The sequence below is a fragment of the Narcine bancroftii genome, chromosome 10 (assembly GCF_036971445.1).
Source record: "Narcine bancroftii isolate sNarBan1 chromosome 10, sNarBan1.hap1, whole genome shotgun sequence".
In the NCBI taxonomy this organism is placed as follows: domain Eukaryota; kingdom Metazoa; phylum Chordata; class Chondrichthyes; order Torpediniformes; family Narcinidae; genus Narcine; species Narcine bancroftii.
The window spans coordinates 86,825,746-86,843,709 of record NC_091478.1 but is presented as its reverse complement, the minus strand read 5'-3'; the positions used below and the strand labels follow the sequence as shown (position 1 = coordinate 86,843,709).

Genomic DNA, 17,964 nt, shown 5'->3' with positions numbered 1-17,964 from the left:
CCTCTCAAGTGCTCAGTGCTTCCCAAGGCATGGAGCTCAGAATCTCTGTGTGTCCCCTGTGTGATTTGTTGAGTCCTTCACTTACCAGTGGATAGGGATGGCTCCTCCTCAGCCAAGGGGCTAATTCAGATCAAAAATTTTCATCCACAATTGGCAGCAAATATTTCAGAGCTGGAGGGAAGGGGAGGCCATAGGGTTGATATATGCTGGTGGGGCAGGGTGAGGTGGGCGATGGAAGTAAAGCAATGGATGAGGGAGGGCAGTGGGCTGAAAGAAACAATAGGGCAGTGAGTTTAGAGCAAGGAAGAAAGAAGGAGGTCAAATAGACAAATAGAAACACAAAAAATGGAAGGTTTAAAGGGAAGCGGACAGGCTGTGGGAAGAAGTTTAGTGCCTGGGCAGGGAAGGCCTCCTGAGATACAGCACTCTGGGTGGAGAGGAGTGAACGAGAGGCTGTGTGAAGGAGTAGTACATGAGCAAGAGGCTGTGGGTTGAGTGAATGTGGGAGTATTTACAAGCAAATATTGTTACAGAGTTCTGTGTTGTGTATTGGCCTATGCACTGTGTGGTTTTGTGTTGGAAAGTGACAGTTTGCCTTTAAGGACTGCTGAGAGAGTAAGAGACAGACTGGACATGTGCAGAAGATGATTTAGAAATTTCTGGACTTGGAAGACAAACCACCACTGGGTGTGGCTGTGAAGTGGAAGGAGGCCCAAAACATGAGTCATTGTCTGGAAGACAGTTTAGAATGTGGGACATTTTAAAAGGGAGGAACATTCCAAAGGCAGCCAAAAGGATCGGACCAAGCCATTGTTACTCTCTCTGCAAGCAACACAAGACCACTTCAAATTTTGTGCTCTCTCTCAAAGATCTTTTGGCTTCAATAGACAATAGGAGCTGGAGTAGGCCCTTCAGCCCGTCGAGCCAAACAAACTGTTTACCAAACAAACAGTTTACCAAACAAACTGAATTTTGTTTATGATATTTACTTTGATTGAAATCGAAGTTTTATGAGTCTTAAGTGTTTTGTGTCTAAGTTTTTTTCTGTGGGCTGGTTGGAAATATAACTTAGACTTTGATTACATATGTTATATTTAGCCTGGGGAATATATTAGTTTTACACTGTTATAGAAATTTTTACATTAACCAGTGGGCAATATTATAAAAGGGGGGATTTTGAATTAAAGTTTGAAGGTGAATTTTTGTTAATAAAGTAATTGTTCATCTTTACCCCTGTGTGATCTGCCTTCTTTGTGGTTGCTGGTTTGATCTTGTAACATAATTTGGGGGGAACGTCCGGGATCAAACTAGTATGGAAGCTTTAGGGGCGATTGACGTGTTTAGTTATTAGTCGTCTGAGTTTGACTCCACCTCCAACTTGAAATTAAAACTAAACGGTGAGTGTATAAATCACCAGCAACAATGAATATTGACCAGTTCATCGCAAACCCTTCAGTGGTTAATTTAAAAATGACTAAAAAGTCAGAACTGATGGTTAGAGTTGGAAAGTTAAAACTTCTTACAGTAAGAACTGGGATGAAAAAAAAGGAAATTGCCCGAAAGGTTGTTAAGCACTATGGAGGAACGAGGGTATTTGAAGAAGCTGCATTAGAACAGTTTCCAAAGGAGAAAACTTCAGAGCAAGTAAAGTTGGCTTTGAGAAAACTAGAGTTAGAGGAAAAAAGAGAGGCAGAAAGGAAAGCCGAATGGGAAGCAGTAAGGCAGGCAGAAATGGAGGAAAGGGCAGCCACAGGGAGGAGAGAGAGAAAGAATGGAAACATGAGCTAGAACTAGATAAATTGAAGCACACCCTAAACCAAGGAGAGGAAGAAGCCCAAAAACTATGTGCTGGTCAGGAGGAGAGGTTTCTGGTCAGTAGAGAAGTGAGGTTAGTTTCTCCATTTGAGGAAGCTGAAATAGGCCAGTATTTTCAGCATTTTGAGAAAGTAGCTGTAAATTTAAAATGGCCGCCAGACCAGTGGTCACTCCTGCTACAAAGTGTTCTTAAAGGGAAAACCCAACAGGTGTATTCGTGTCTCTCTGTACAACAAGCAGCTGATTACGAATTCATAAAGCAGACTATACTCCGATCTTATGAACTAGTCCCAGAGGCTTATAGACAAAAGTTCAGGAGTTGAAAAAAGGCAGCAATCCGGTCTTACCTGGATTTTGCTTATAGGAAGGTTGTGTGTTTTGATTGGTGGTGTACCACAATGAAAGTAGAAAATAACTTTGATTTATTGAGGGAAATCATTCTGATTGAGGAGAAGAAAAATTGTGTTCCTAACGATATTTAAGTGTACTTGGCAGAGAAAAATATTTAAAACTTGGCAAGAATTGGCTAAATTCACAGAGGAATATGCTTTAACCCACAAATCTAAGTGGACACCAGGGAAAACCTTTCAAAGGAATACTGCTGATAATCCAAGTAGAGTAGAAAGAAAATCTAGAAGTGAGATTAAAGGAAAAGAGGAAGAGAAATGGATGAAGGAAAATTTTTTGAGTGTTATTTGGCACTATTGTCAGAAGCCAGGGCACATAATAACAAATTGTCCTGTACTGAAAAGAAAGAAAGAGAAAGGGGTGGTACCAACTGCCTGTGTTCAGAGTGAGAAAGTTAGGGATATTTTTAAATCATTCATGACTGAAGGTTTCATTTCGGTTAAAGAAGGATCTAATCAAGTGCCAGTTAAAATCCTGTGGGATACTGGAGCAGCTCAATTGCTTGTACTAAGCAACATTTTGAATTTTGGTGAGGAGAACGATACTGGAGATGTGAATTTAATTAAAGGCATTGGTGATGAAGCAGAGCCTATACCTTCGCATAGAATAGTGATGAAATCAGACTTAGTTAATGGCCCGGTTACGATAGGGATAAGATCAAGTCTGCCGGTGGACCGAGTTTTTCTTTTGTTCGGAAATTATTTAGCAGAGGGTAAAGTCATACCTGCGGGGAAACTCACAAGTAAGCCATTGGTTTATGAGTCTGAAAAGAATTTGGAAATCTACCCTGTGTGTAAGCCATGTCAAGAAAAAAGAAAAAAGGAAGAGGTAGAGAAACTCTGCGATGATCCTGTAGTGGAGGCAAGCATTGAGGACAAACAAAAGGATCCAGCTTGGCTGTTGTCAAGAGAAGAATTAATAGCTAGACAAAAGCATGATCCTGACCTTGCTGGGATCAGAGATAAGATTCTGCCTAACCAGGAAATTGAAACTGTGCCAGTAGGTTACTTTGTTCAGTATGGAATATTGATGGGAAAGTGGAGACCACAAGTGAAAACTGGGCAGTAATAAGGTAAGTTGTAATTCCTAAAACTTACAGGAATGAAATATTAAAGTTGGCTCATAGTACACCTTTGGGAGGTCATCTTGGAGTGAAGAAGATGGTACAAAAGATAAGGAAACAGTTTTATTGGCCAAAATTAAGAAAGGATGTTGTGAACTTTTGTAGAACCTGTCACATTTGTCAACTGGTGGGCAAGACTAATCAAGGACCACCAGTGGCATCTTTACAACCCATCCCTGCTTTCAGGTAGCCCTTCTCAAAAGTGATAGTGGATTGTGTTGTCCCATTGCCAAAAACCAAAACAGGAAATAAATATTTGTTAACACTCATGCGCACAGCTTCAAGGTTTCCAGAGGTTATTCCCCTGAGAAACATTAAAGTGAAGATGATTGTGAAGGCTATACTAAAATTTTTCACACTGTTTGGCTTACCAAGTTAAATTCATCGGACCAAGGGAGTAATTTTATGTCTGGAATATTTCAACAGGTGGTGTATGAATTGGGAGCCCATTAAATTGTGTCATCTGCCTATCAATCCTGAAAGTCAATGGGCCTTGGAAAGGTTCCATTAACTGTGAAAAACATGATGAAGGAAAAATAAAAAGGATTCAGATGAAGGAATCCATTTGTTATTGTTTGCTGTTAGAGAGGTAACTTTTGAGTTGGTGTTTGGTCATGAAGTCAGGGGTCCATTATTATTGTTGAAGGAACAGTGGATACTTAATGATATACAATCAAATCTGTTGGATTATGTTTCAAATTTAAAAACTGATTACATTAGGCTTGTGAGATGCCAAGGAAAAATTTTAAAACTGCTCAGGGATAAATGAAAATTCGGTATGATCAAAAAACAAAAATTAGGGACATTAAACCTGGCGACAAAGTATTGGTTTTGTTTCCAATGCAGTCAAACCCTTTGAAAGCTCAGTTTTCAGGACCATATAAGGTGAAATCAAAAATTAACCAGGTTACCTATGTCATTGAGATGCCTGATCATCAAAGAGAGACACAGGTCTGTCACGTGAACATGCTTAAACCTTACTTTGAGAAAATGACTGAGGAGGAGACTAGGATTTCAACCAAGGTGCTAGTTATAGAGGAAAATAAGGAGGAGAAAAGTTTCATGGAAGGTCATGGAGCACAGAAAGTGATAAGACCCAGGCTGAAAAATTCTATAGTTTTTCAAAATTTAGACACCAAGTTAATGTATTTGACTAAATCAGAAAGGGAAGAAATTAAGACATTATTTATGAAATTTAAGGATATATTCCCAGATGTTCCAAAAAGAACTATTGTGGCTTGTTGTGATGCTAAGCCTATTAAGCAGCATTCTTACTGACTTAATCAGGAAAAGAGCAGTTTGTTGGATCAAGAGGTGGATTATCTGCTCAAAAATGACATCATCTGAAAATCAAGTTCAAATTGGAATTCACCCTATGTTCTGGTGCCTAAGCCAAATGGCTCAATTAGGTTTTGTACAGATTATCGAAAGGTAAACATGGTGACAAAGACTAATGCGTTCCCTATTCCCAGAATAGATGATTGTATAGATAAGGTGGGGAAGGCTAAGTTTCTTACAAAGATTGATCTCTTAAAAGGATACTGGTGTGTTCCTTTGACAGAGAAAGGCAGGGAGATTTCTGCATTTGTTACACCTTCAGGATTGTATGAGTATAATGTTATGCCTTTTGGGATAAAAAATGCACCTGGCACATTTCAAAGAATGATTAATGCAGTAATTCAGGGATTGGAGCACACAGGAGCCTATATCGATGATTTAGTAATTAGTACAGATACATGGGAAGAACACAAGCTTGAATTAGAGCAGTTATTTCAGAGACTGGTGGAAGCGCACCTCACCGTGCATTTGCACAAGAGTGAGTTTGGACATGCCACTGTAATTTATCTGGGTTATGTGGTAGGACAGGGACAGGTGGTACCAGTTGGAGCAAAAGTATTGGCTATCATTGCGTTCCCTATCCCTGGTAATAAGAACTTTGCAGAAATTGCACTCCCATTAACAAAACGACTTGGAAAGAAAGAAACATTTATCTGGTCAGATGCATGCTAGGAAGCATTTCTGAAGTTAAAGGCAATTTTATGTCATCAGCGCAGTTAGTGTGATGGTTCACACAATGGTATTACTGCACCAGTAACCGGGATTTGATTCCAGCACTGACTGCAAGGAGTTTGTACTATCTCCCCGTGTTGCCGTGGAAAAGAGCTGTTTTCTCACCATGGTTCATTTCACTTTGGAATTGAAGCACCCAAAAACGCAATGGTAGACAATCTGCTTTCTTGCAGACATTCATCTATGCTTTGCACTCTACTACCTTGCAGATTTCTAGCAGAATCCAATAGATATCAACCAGCAATTCACCTGAAGTAGGAGATTATGTAATATTCAAATGCTACTTTAAGTAGCATGAAAAGGATGACACTGGCAGCACACTGATCTTGTAGATGGATGAATGCCATGACCAGCTACTGATTTTGGTTCTTACCAGCTGTACATGGCATAATCAATGCAGCAGCTGGAGCAACACATGCCAAAACTGTGTGTTGGTCAACATTTTGGAAACAATTGTAGTCTGACCCTTTCACATTTAATTAATATTCCTGCTTTTCATTCCTTTTCAAGTATGTTGTTAAGGAAACATTCCAAATAGCAAATTCCTTATTTTAATAATCATGGATGTAAATAACATACCATAAATGAAAATGATATGTAACATAAGGAGATTTTCATCCATCCACGATGAATGGTAGTCAATCTGTATTTAAAAATGGCATTCCAGTTACATTTTAATTTAAGTTTCAGTCACATTAACATGTCCTGAACTTATGTCTGTCATAGAAGTTAGACTCATCAAATAAAATAATAGAATTATCTTCAATCATTTTGAAAAGGGCAGCGACAATTAATTTTTCATTGCCCATTAACTGTGGGAAGAACTTATTGCCCTGATTAAACTGAAAAAAGCCGACAGCATGATGACAGACAATTTATTTGACAGGATTCTAATTTTAAAAATATAATGAAAGATTTAGTAAAAATGAAGAACTCTTCAAAAGGCTTGTTCATTTTACTTCTTTAAATTTTACAGACTTTTGTTTCAACCTGGCCTTATTTATGAATAGAACTCTTGATATGTGGTGCTTTTTTCTAAATATCAGTTTGTCTGGTGCAAGAAATTGTTCATGAAAATTTATTTACCACTTCCTTTTTAAAAATTTATTAAAATTTAACACATCACAATATAACCAATCTCTAACAATATTTACACAAACTTTGTACGTATATATACATAGTGACTTTTTCCAGTTTCTCCCCAATCCCCTCTCCCATCCACCCCTCCCAATAACTATAGAGAGAAGAAAAAACAGAACCGAAAGAGAAAAGAAATTTTTTTTTAATCAAGAAAAGGTAGCATGTCTTTTAAATTTTGTGTGATTCACTTTTTCCTTCCGTATACTATTTCCCATTAAGAGTTAAGAGCTGGAGGCCCGAGGTTGTGGTTACCAATAAAGTTTACATATGGGTCCCAATTTGTTCATATCATGTGTAATTATCTCTTAAGTTACAAGTAATTTTCTCTAATGGAATACATTTGTTCATTTCTGTCAGCCACTGCTGTATTTTCAGGTGTGTTTCCAAGTTATCATTATGTATTTTTTAGCTGCCACTAATGCAATCTTGATAAATCATTTTTGAATAGTTTAAATTTGTCTTTTAAGCTGCTTAACAGAAAAATTTCAGGGTCTTTTGGTGTCTTGTTTTTTGTAATTTGAGCTAGTATTTTATTTAAATCCTCCCAAAATGGTTTAACTTTTCTACTTGTCCAAATTGTACCAATTTCTTGTTTACAACTAAAGTATTTATCAGATACTGTCAGGTTCCATTCTTTTCATTTTTGAGGTGTAACTTATAGTCTGTGATGCCAATTATATTCGATACTGGGCATTTATTGTATTTGTCATAGTTCCAGCACATAATTCCTTCCAAGTTTCATTATTTATTTGTATGTTTGAATCATTTTCCCCATCGGCTTTTGACTCTGGATATTGCCTCATCTTTTCCTTTCCCTTGTTTTTTAATATACATATTTGTAATAAACTTTTAAATTATCATAATGTCTGTGATTATATATGCAAAGCTATTACCCTCTAGAAACCTTAGATCATTTCCCAGCTTTCCTTTTAAGTATGTTTTTAATTTATAGCATGAAAATATTGAAAAATGCGATATTTCATATTTATCTTTAAGCTGTTCAAATGTCAATAAGTTATTGCTCAGAAAAGAGTTTTTTATTCTTGTTATTCCTTTTCTTGTCCATTCCTTAAAATATGCTATTCATTGTAAAAGGTATTAACTGGTTTTGTTGTATCAACATGTTTGGTATTTGATAGTTTATTAACTTTTGCTCTAAATGTATGCTACTCCATATTTTTAATATATGGTGTAGAATTGGTAGACTGTTATGTGGCACTAACTTTTCATTCCACTTGTAAAGTACATGTTCTGAACACACTTTTTCCTAGTTTATATAGTTCCATCCTAAGCCAGGCTGGCTTTTCTCCTACCTTATAAAAATCGGACAAGAATCTTAATTGGGTAGCCCTATAGTAGTTTTTAAAATTTGGCAACTGCAATCCCCTCCCCCTGGTTCATACGCCCCTATCAGCTTTTCCAAGGCTATTCTTGGTTTCTTACCTTTCCATAGAAATTTTTTTATCAATTTGTTCAATTTTTGAAAAAATTCCTCTGTAACAGGAATAGGTAATGTTTGAAATAAATATTGCAACTGTGGAAATATATTCATTTTGATGCAGTTTACTCTCTTTATTAGAGTTATTGGCAAGTCTTTCCATTTCTCTAAATCTTCTTGATTTTTTTTCATTAACTGCTGGTAGTTTAATTTAAACAAATGATTTAAACTATTATTTATTCTGATGCCTACGTAACGTACCTGCCATTTAAAAGAGGATTCTTTTTTACATTGTGTATAGTTTGCTGTATTCATTGGTGTGAGAATTATCCAAAGTGCTGTTTCAGAATAATGTAATAATCAGTATTAACAATCGCTGTACAGAGATGAGACAGAAGAAAGTAGGGGGAGGGGGGTGGTATCTGCTAGAATACAAAAGGACAGTTCCTGCAAGAGATTGCAGGCAAGGACAACTTGATATATTAAAAAAACTGCGAAAGAACAGGAAAACATCATATTAAATAAGGATAAGAATAAATAAGAGTTGGGGTTGCAAAAATCATGGGAATGGGAGAAGTAAACAAGGGTGGGCTTTAAGACATGGAGTGGAACAGCTTTTGATAGGATAAACTAACATATCAATTACTCAGTTAACTAACCCATTAAATTAACAAAGGAGTGGTTATTAAACACAAAGAAATGTATAAAAAGGTTGTTGAATATCAATGAGTGTGCCTTCTCTGAAGGACACCCGCTCTTGCAAGAACGTTTAATAAAAGGTTATATCGCTTCACCGACTGACTGAAAATTTATTTCATCAGTGCGCTGGGTTTCTCACAATTGGTATGACTTCACTTTTATCAGAGTTAACTTTGTAGCCTGAAATCGCGCAATATTTTTTCAATCTGGTATGTAACCTCTTTATTGATTCTTCGGGATGGGTTAAATATACTATAATGTCATCTGCAAATAAACTAATTTTAAATTCTTCCTCTTTAATCCTTATTCCCTTTATCATTCCACCTGTTCTTATAATTTCTGCCAATGGTTCTATTGCCAAGGCAAAAACGGAAGGTGATAATCAGCACTCCTGTCTTGTTGACCTACTCAATTTGAAATAGTCTGAAATATAACCATTAATTAGTACTCTTGCCTTAGGATTATTATGTAGGGCTTTGATCCAATTAATACATTTTTCTGGTATTTTAAATTTCTGAAGTACTTTAAAGAGAAAGCTCCATTCCAGCCTATCAAAGGCCTTCTATGCATCTAGATCTACTGCTACTGTTGGTTCTTTATTTTCTTGTGCTATATATAGCAGATTGATAAATTTACATACATTAACGACTGTCCTTCTAGTCTTAATAAATCCTGATTGATCTGATTTCACCAACCGCGGTAAACAATTCGCTAATCTATTTGATAGTAATTTTGCTATTAATGTATAATCAGTATTTAATAAGGAAATTAGTCTGTATGATGACAATGAGCCTTTCCCTGTTTTTGGAATTGCTGTAATTATTTCCATCTTACAAGATTCAGGTAAATTTTGAGTTTCTTCCATCTGTTTTATTACATCAAAAAAGGTGAAATTAATGTTTTTAAAAGTTTTGTAAAATCGTGTAGGGAATCCATCCTCTCACGATGCTTTATTACGCGTATTTGGTAGATTCATGAATGTGTTGTATACTTCCATAACCATCAGGGGATTTGCTAATTTACTTTGTTCTTCCGTATCTAACTGGGGTAACTTGATATTTGTCAAAAAATTGTCTATTTCCTTATTCTTCTCTAGGACATCTGATTGGCATAATTGCTTATAAAAACTCCTGAAATTTTCATAATTTTGTGGTTTATGTGAAATCTGATTATTTCCTTTCCTTGTTTGCCGTTCTTGTTACTTGCTCTGTCTTCAACAGCCAAGCCAAGATTTTGTGAGTTTTCTCACCTAATTCATAGTATCTTTGTTTTGATTTCATTGTGTTTTTTCCCCACTTGGTATGTTTGTAATGTATCATATTTCAATTACATCTCCATCAATTGTCTTTTTTTCTCTTTATCTTCTCCTTTCATTAAATCTTTCTCAAAATTTGCTATATCTTTTTCTAATTTTTATATTTCTTGGTAATATTCTTTTTTGATTTTAGTTGTATAACTTATTGTTTGCCCTTTAATAAAGGCTTTCATTGCATCCCACAATATAAATTAATCTCATTCTGAATTTGTATTCATATCAAAATATATTTTAATTTGTTGTTCTATAAATTGCCTAAAATTTTGTCGTTTTAGCAAGATGGGGTTAAGTCTCCATCTATATTAGGAGTATCCTCCAGAGCAATTGTTAGCCGTAAAGGTGAGTGATCTGATAACAATCTTGCTTTATACTCAACATCTTGGACTCTCCTTTGTATTTGGGCAGAAAGTAAAAACATATCAATCCTGTCTGTTAGAATAATATGAGTAATCTCTATCTTTCAGATGTTGTTTTTTCCATATGTCTATTATCTTCGCATCTTGTATGGAACTTATTGTAAATTTAGCTGCTTAACTTTTTTTTTGTATTTTTCCAGGTTTTATCTAATAAAGGGTCCAAGCTAAAATTAAAATCTCCACCCAATTTCCTTCTGTATCTGCTAATTGTAAAAAAAATCCTGCATATATTTCTGATCGTCCTCATTAGGTGTATATGCATTGAGTAAATTCCAGGATTCCGAGTAGATCTGGCGTACTATCATGACACAATTACCAGCCAGGACTGTAACTACTTTTTTTATTTAAATAGGCAAATTTTTATTAATTAAGATAGCCACCCCCAGCCTTTGAGTTGTAAGATAATGCTACCACATGACCCACCTAACCTCTCTTCAATTTACGATACTCTTCTTCTGTTAGATGAGTTTCCTGTACGAATGCAATAACTATTTTTTTCCTTTTTTAGTGATGTCAATAACCTTTTTCTCTTGATTTGGTTATGTATTCCATTAATATTAATTGTCATAAACTTCAATGTATTCATTCTGTTAGCCCATGTTTTTTACACACCACGCTCTCAGACCCTCCAACTCCCTTTCTCCCACCACATTTTGAAATGTAGCATATCTTTCTATACATGTTGACACAAATAACTTGAAAAAGTAAAACGCCAAAAAAAAGTAAGAAATTGTAAAAAAGAAAACATAGAGAAACCCCCCTTATTGAGTTGCCCCTGCTGACCTGCGAGACAACTACATCACCTTTAACATTACAGGCTGTGGTATAAACCACAATTATCAACTGATTTCACAGCAGACTGTCCCTCCCCAGACCATCCCTCCCCAGACCCAGCCCTCCCCAGACTCACCCCTCCCCAGACTCGCCCCTCCCCAGACTCGCCCCTCCCCAGACTCGCCCCTCCCCAGACTCGCCCCTCCCCAGACTCGCCCCTCCCCAGACTCGCCCCTCCCCAGACTCGCCCCTCCCCAGACTCGCCCCTCCCCAGACTCGCCCCTCCCCAGACTCGCCCCTCCCCAGACTCGCCCCTCCCCAGACTCGCCCCTCCCCAGACTCAGCCCTCCCCAGACCCAGCCCTCCCCCAGAGAATTTATATCTTATTTTCTAAACACTTAAAAAAATTCTCATATAAACCAACTATTAATCAACTGGTTAACTGCCAAACATATTTACATATATATTGTCTTTAACAGTCTCTTAGTTCTGTCAATCACACTCTTCCTTGTTGAATATTTGTTAGTTGTTCAACAAAGTCTCTAGATTTTTTTGGGTCATCAAACATTCTGTTTTGTCCACCTGGAATTAATATTTTTAACACTGCTGGGTGTCGCAAGACAATATTATAAACTTTTCTCCAAAATGTGTCTTTTATTGGGTTAAATTCCTTGTGTTTCTTTAAAAGTTTAAAAATGATACCTGGGTAGAAAAATATTTTATTCCCATTATGCTCCAATGGACCTTTAATTTCTTTTGTTCTTCTGGCCACCAGCCCTAATTATTTTTTCCCTTGTTAGATACCTTAATAACTTGACCAGGATGGAACGTGATCTTTGCTGTGCCTGCGGCTTTGGTGCCAAAGCTCTGTGAGATCTTTCAATTTCTAATTCCACCTGGAGTTCTTCTGTCTCCAGAACTTGTGGGGTCCATTATTTTAGAAATCCTTTTATGTCCATACCTTCCACACCTTCTTTCATACTATAAGGCCTACTAAAATTTTCAAGAATGTCAATGGTCTGGGCCAGTAAATGTTTGTGACCTCTGTTTTTTCCTTTAAGACAGTCATGTCCTTTCATTCTCTCTCTTCTGCACATTGCTTTTTCATATCCCTTATTATATTTTCCATATGTTGAATTTTAATATCTGCTTCTAATACATTCTCTATTAACTCTGATTTCTGACATTAATGTTTCCATCTGATTGTCACTTTATGTCCACTGTTCAGTTTTGGAGTTTACCTTTAATTTTCTTCTGAATCTTCTTTGTCACTTCCCTTGCTCTGTATCCTCATTTGATGCAGAAGCCGTTTCTCCTGCTTTGCTTGTCGTTGGGCTTGCAGGAACTTGGTGCTGATGACTGCTTTCTTCAGTGTCTTGACTGGAATGTGTTCTGCACATACGCGAGGAGTCGTGCATTAGCATTCCTTTTTGTTTTCAGTCAGCCATCGCTGGATCCCGCCCTGCGCCCTCTCGCCCTGAGGCTGCTCACCTGCCGACTTCACACCATTGGCTACGTTACCCAGGAGAGCTCCCAGTTCTGGTGTGCAGGTAAGGGCTTCTTTTTTTTATTTTCTGGCGATTTCTTAAGTTCCTCTTTCCTTCTTTGGAGCCACTTTCTTTTCTCAGTGTTTATGTACTATTTCCTGTATTTTTTTTTGTTAAAACATTGTTTTTTTTCCCCCACTTTTTAAGTTTTTCTCTGGAGATTGCTGGTTTCACCTGACCAGTCACTACTCCATCACATGACCACTCCTATTTACTACTTTCTGTGCAAGTTCACAAATGTTATGAATACATATTGTGGTGATATGTAATTACATCACTAGGTCACCAGGGGGTCATCCTGGTGACCTTGTATATAAAGCAGTCCAGAGCTGCAGTCTAGCCTTCCAGGTTCATCTTGCAGAGAGACAAGACCTTTAAGTGTACGTATTAGTTTATTAAAGGTGTCTTATACTCGCACTGCTGGTGTGGTTATTAGACATATAAACCGGTCCCTTGGTTTTTTTCAAAATGGTTGAATCTGGATCCTGTATTCTAACAATTATTAAAGGATTTATTAGGTGGATTACAAAGTCTGAGGTATTACTTCAGATCTTCTGTGTGTGCAACATTTAGATCTGCACAATGCCTGCTAATGGCATGCAACTTATGTTTGAATGCAGCTTTCATAGTTTACATCCAAGCATGCACTAATCATGAGTGTTTTGCAGGTCTTTGCCATGTGAGGCTTGCTTCATAGATGGCTAAAATGGACTAGGCTGAACATCTGATCCTGCATCTGCCAATACATTTGTGACACTAACCACCCTACCATTAGCTGACCAAAACCCTCTCCAATGTCTCAACCTGAAATTTTAAACTTCCATTTTTTCCATCCCACATCTCCACGGATATTCTGCCCCTTTCCAGACTTCTTACTTCAGTGACTCTGAAGTCCCATACCCAATCCTTTGTTTTAAAGCTGAAGCAAGATTCCTACCTGATGTGCAGTTTGAAATTCTTGAGTGTGCAAAGGAAACGCCTCTCTTTTCATTAATTTTTCAAGACCTAGTCGGTAAGACACAGTACATTTGGCCTTGTGTACAGTAGGATTTGCAGCAGTGTTTCCTCAGGAAAACATTTGTTGACTTGCCATGCACCATTGATTTAATATACTCTACCAATATTTAAATTAATAAACATTGTCCAATGCAAGTGGAACACTTCTTGTGGTCACAGCAGTAGATACCAAGGAGGCGATTGATGGGAAGGGATGAGTAGATGAGGGAGTTGTAGAGGGAGTAATCTCTATGGAAAGCAGAGGAGAGAGAAGGGAAAATTATGTCTAGTGATGGAATCTCATTGTAAATGGTGAAAATTACAGAGAAATATATGTAGCATGTGGAGGCTGGCAGGATGTTGAGAGGATGAGGACAACCCTGTCCTTATTATATCTGAGTGTGTGTTGGTGGTGGTGTGGGGGGGAGGTTGGGTATGTGGGGAGGGCCCAGGGAAGATGTGCGTGAAATAAAGAAGATGTTGGGCAATAGAAGGGGCGCCACACTTTTTGAAGAAGGAAAACATGTCAGGTGTTCTGGAATGGAAGGCCTCATCCTGGGATCAAATATGACAGCAATTGAGCAATTGTAAGAAAGGAATAGAATCCTTACAGGGGACAGGGTATGAAGAGGTGTAGTCAAGGTAACTGTGGGAGTTGGTAGGTATATAGATGTTTGTAGATTGTTTGTCTCGCAAGCTAGAGACAGAGAGATTAAGAAAGGAGAGAGAGTTGTTAGAGATGGACCAAGTAAATATCAGGTCATTGTGGATGTTGGATACAAGGTGGACAAAATTGAAGAGCTTATCATCGGTGCAGGAGGCAGCACCAATATAGCCATCGATGTAACAGAGAAAGAGTTGAGGAGCTTTGCCTGTTAAGCTTGTAGCTAGGACTGCTCGACATATCTGTCAAAAAGGCAGGCATAGCTGGGGTTCATGCAGGTTCTCTTGGCTATACCTTTGACTTAGAGAAAGTGAGATGACCCAAAGCAGAAGTGATTGAGGGTGAGTACAAAGTTCTGCCAAATAAAGTTGAACAGGATCACAGTGAGGCAGTTAGCACAAATGCTATTACAAAGCTGACCGCAGAGCCCACCTCACTGACAAAAGACAAAGGAGGAAAAATCCAACACCCAACCCCAACCAACCAATTTTCCCTTGCAACTGCTGCAACCGTGTCTGCCTGTCCCGCATCGGACTTGTCAGCCACAAACGAGCCTGCAGCTGACGTGGACATTACCCCTCCATAAACCTTCGTCCGCGAAGCCAAGCCAAAGAAGAAAGATTACAAAGCTAGCAACCTGGGTTCAAATACAGCACTGTCTGTAAGGAGGATGTACATTCTCCCCTTGTGTGTGTGTGTGTGTGTGTGTGTGTGTGTGTGTGTGTGTGTGTGTGTGTGTGTGTGTGTGTGTGTGTGTGTGTGTGTGTGTGTGTGTGTGTGTGTGTTTTCCCTCAGGGTTTCCTCCCTAACCCTTCAAAAGGTATTGGAGGTCATTGGGTATAATTGGGTGACACAGACTCATGGTGTGTTACTGTGCTGTATGTCTAAATAAAAAGAAATAAATAAAATGAAAACACGTTTCAACTCCAATTTCATCGACAGAAATTTTAAAAAAATATCTTAGGGTTCTGCCTGCTTCTGTTTGAAAATCAAGTGGACGTTTGTCAATAATTTAGTGCTTTTTACAATATTTGTCACTGCCTTACTTTTTCGTGCACTATTTTTAAAAAATGTATTGTTATAAGGTGGTGTATATGAATGTTTACACTATGATGTGATTGCAAAACACCGAATTTTGTGATTTGTTTATAACAAAAAATTCTGATTCTGACACTATCTCCCAGTTCTGACAATAGGCTCTAGATCTGAAAAGTTGTGTTTCTCTTTCCACAAAAGCTGCCTGACTGTTGAGTATTTTCATAACTTCCTGCTTCCTTTCAGATCTCCAGCGTTTGAAGAGTTTTTTAAAAAGTGATCTTATCTCCCATTTTCACCCTGTTTACATGAAAAACTGGGATGATGTTTAAGCTAAATATATTGCAAGATTCAAAATAAATTAACTTCGAAGAGGCCAATGTACTATGTTTCTTTCTTTTAATAGACTTAGAGAGAAGTTTGGGATATCACTGAATTGTTTTTTTTGCTTATTATCAGGTTCGAGATTTATTGTTAGAAAATTTTGGACGAGATTTGGTATTACCTGGTCAAACGAAATTTGAGATGTTAATTGCCGATAAGGAAAAGAAAGGGTTTATTTCTGAGGTGTATGCATTATTACAGGAAAAGATGGCTAAGGTTGATGTATATAAATCAAAGGATAAATGGGAGAAAGATTTATCTATTGCATTATCTTCAGAGGTATGGTCGAATATGTGTGTTTAAAGTGTTACAAAATTAATTAATGGGAGATATAGTTTGGTTAATTATAATTTTTTACTTCAGTTGTATTTAACTCCCGAGAAGTTGAAAAAAATATGGTTTCAGTTCTTCGGATTTGGGTTTTCAATGTGGAGAACAGACGGGAACTTTCTTAAATTCAGAATGGGCATGTACAAAAGTTAAATCTTTTTGGGAAAAAATTATTAAGTCTTTAGAGGATTTATTTAAGATAGATCTGCAACTTGATCCATAAGTGTGTTTAATGATTTATATAATGTATTGACATTAACGAAGGGTTTGCGAATGGACAAATCTCAAATTGCATTTATACGATTAGGGTTGGCAGTAGCTAGAAAATGTATAGCAGTTACTTGGAAGAATGATGTTGAACTGAATATACAATGAAGGCATAATGAGTTACAATCGTGTATTTATTTAGAGAAGATAACTTATAATTTGCAAAATAATTATCCTTCCTTTGTTAAAATGTGGACCTTGTATATGAAATGTGTGGGTCTGGATATAAAGTAAATGTTTTTTTATTGTGATGTAAAGGGTTGGCACACCAAGCAGCAAATAATAAATAACCGACATACTTGTTTTTCAGCTCCGACGGTGGGGGGAGGGGTGGGCTGGGTGGGAGGTGGGGGTAGTAGGGATTTAGCTCTTTTTTGTTAGATTATTTTGTATGCAAGTATTTTGCAAAACTTGTAAATCAAATTTTCGAGAAAAAAAAGAGGCCAATGTACAGTATATAAATAAATGGTCAATTTGCCAGTGAAAAATTAGCAGTGTGCAAATACTCTAAATGTATTTTGTTATTTAATTAATCCTCTATGAAGTCATTCACATCTGCATTCATATACTCTATGCGAGTTTTTTTCATACAAAGAATTTAATTTAATTTTTGATGTTCAATTTCATTCAATATGTTTTTCTTCCAAATAATAGTCATTTGAGGTTTAAGCTTATTATTCTGATAACAATCAAAATTACGTAAAGAGTTTGTCAGACTCACCACCTCAGCTTGATTTACTCAGAGTAGAGCTTTAATTCCCTTCAGATCCTTACGCTGCATTCAAACCACCTCCAAAATAATCAGTCCTTTTACTGCTTGAGGGATTTCTATTTAAATGACAATCAAGTCATCTTTCTGTTTGGAGCCTCATTTTCAACCTCACTATTTCAAAGTTCACTTGATCGATTACTATTCTGTACAAAGGTATGAAGTTCACAAAAACAAAGATTCACCATCTAGGATTTAAACGAGTATTCTCATGAGTAAAAATTGATTCATTTTTGCGAAATATCTCACTGCTCACGTCTGTCTAAGTAGGAATACTTTACACAGCAGGATTTCAAAAGATTTGCAACATTCTGCAGTATTAAAGCAACAAAAGAAAATTCAAAGGAGCTGAGAGAGAGAGAGAGAGAGAGAGAGAGAGAGAGAGAGAATATCCTAAAAGTTCTGATTACTGATCACTAACATCAGAGCTGTACTTAGAATCATGAGGGGGAAGCCTGTTCTACAAGCTCTGCAACATAACCTACTCCATTGCCTTCATGATATATGCCCTGTGAGATTTCTCCCGAGTGCTCTGGTTTCCTTTCACTTCCCAAAGAGGCGCATCTTGGCAGATTAATTGGCTACTGTAAATTGCCCCCATTTATTAGGTGGGTGATGGCAGGGGGGGGGGCTATAAAAGGATTGATGGGAATGTGAAAAATAAAATGGGACTTGTGGGATTAGTTGAAATGAGTATGAACTCAGTGGACCAAAGGGTGTACTTAGACTCAGTGGTAGAGTTCTATAGCGTGAAAACTGGTCCCTCCACCTATT

At 37.3% G+C, this 17,964-nt stretch overlaps 1 protein-coding gene across 5 annotated transcripts in view; it reads right to left on the bottom strand.

Moving 5' to 3' along the window:
* abcc12 (ATP-binding cassette, sub-family C (CFTR/MRP), member 12) overlaps nucleotides 1-17,307 on the bottom strand; it is an 80,024-nt gene extending 62,717 nt beyond the window's left edge. Inside the window, exons 1-3 of one of the 5 annotated variants that reach the window (XM_069901662.1) lie at nucleotides 17,143-17,307; nucleotides 13,683-13,750; nucleotides 5,996-6,059 (exon numbers count right to left, since the gene is read on the bottom strand). In XM_069901662.1, coding sequence (XP_069757763.1) covers nucleotides 5,996-6,059; nucleotides 13,683-13,736 — 118 coding nt within the window. In that variant the 5' untranslated portion in view covers nucleotides 13,737-13,750; nucleotides 17,143-17,307. Of the gene's footprint in view, nucleotides 1-85; nucleotides 268-5,995; nucleotides 6,060-12,439; nucleotides 12,579-13,682; nucleotides 13,751-17,142 lie in introns of those variants that run through there. The other 4 variants (XM_069901665.1, XM_069901664.1, XM_069901663.1 and 1 more) reach the window with 4 other exon arrangements.
* Nucleotides 17,308-17,964: the final 657 nt, after the last annotated feature.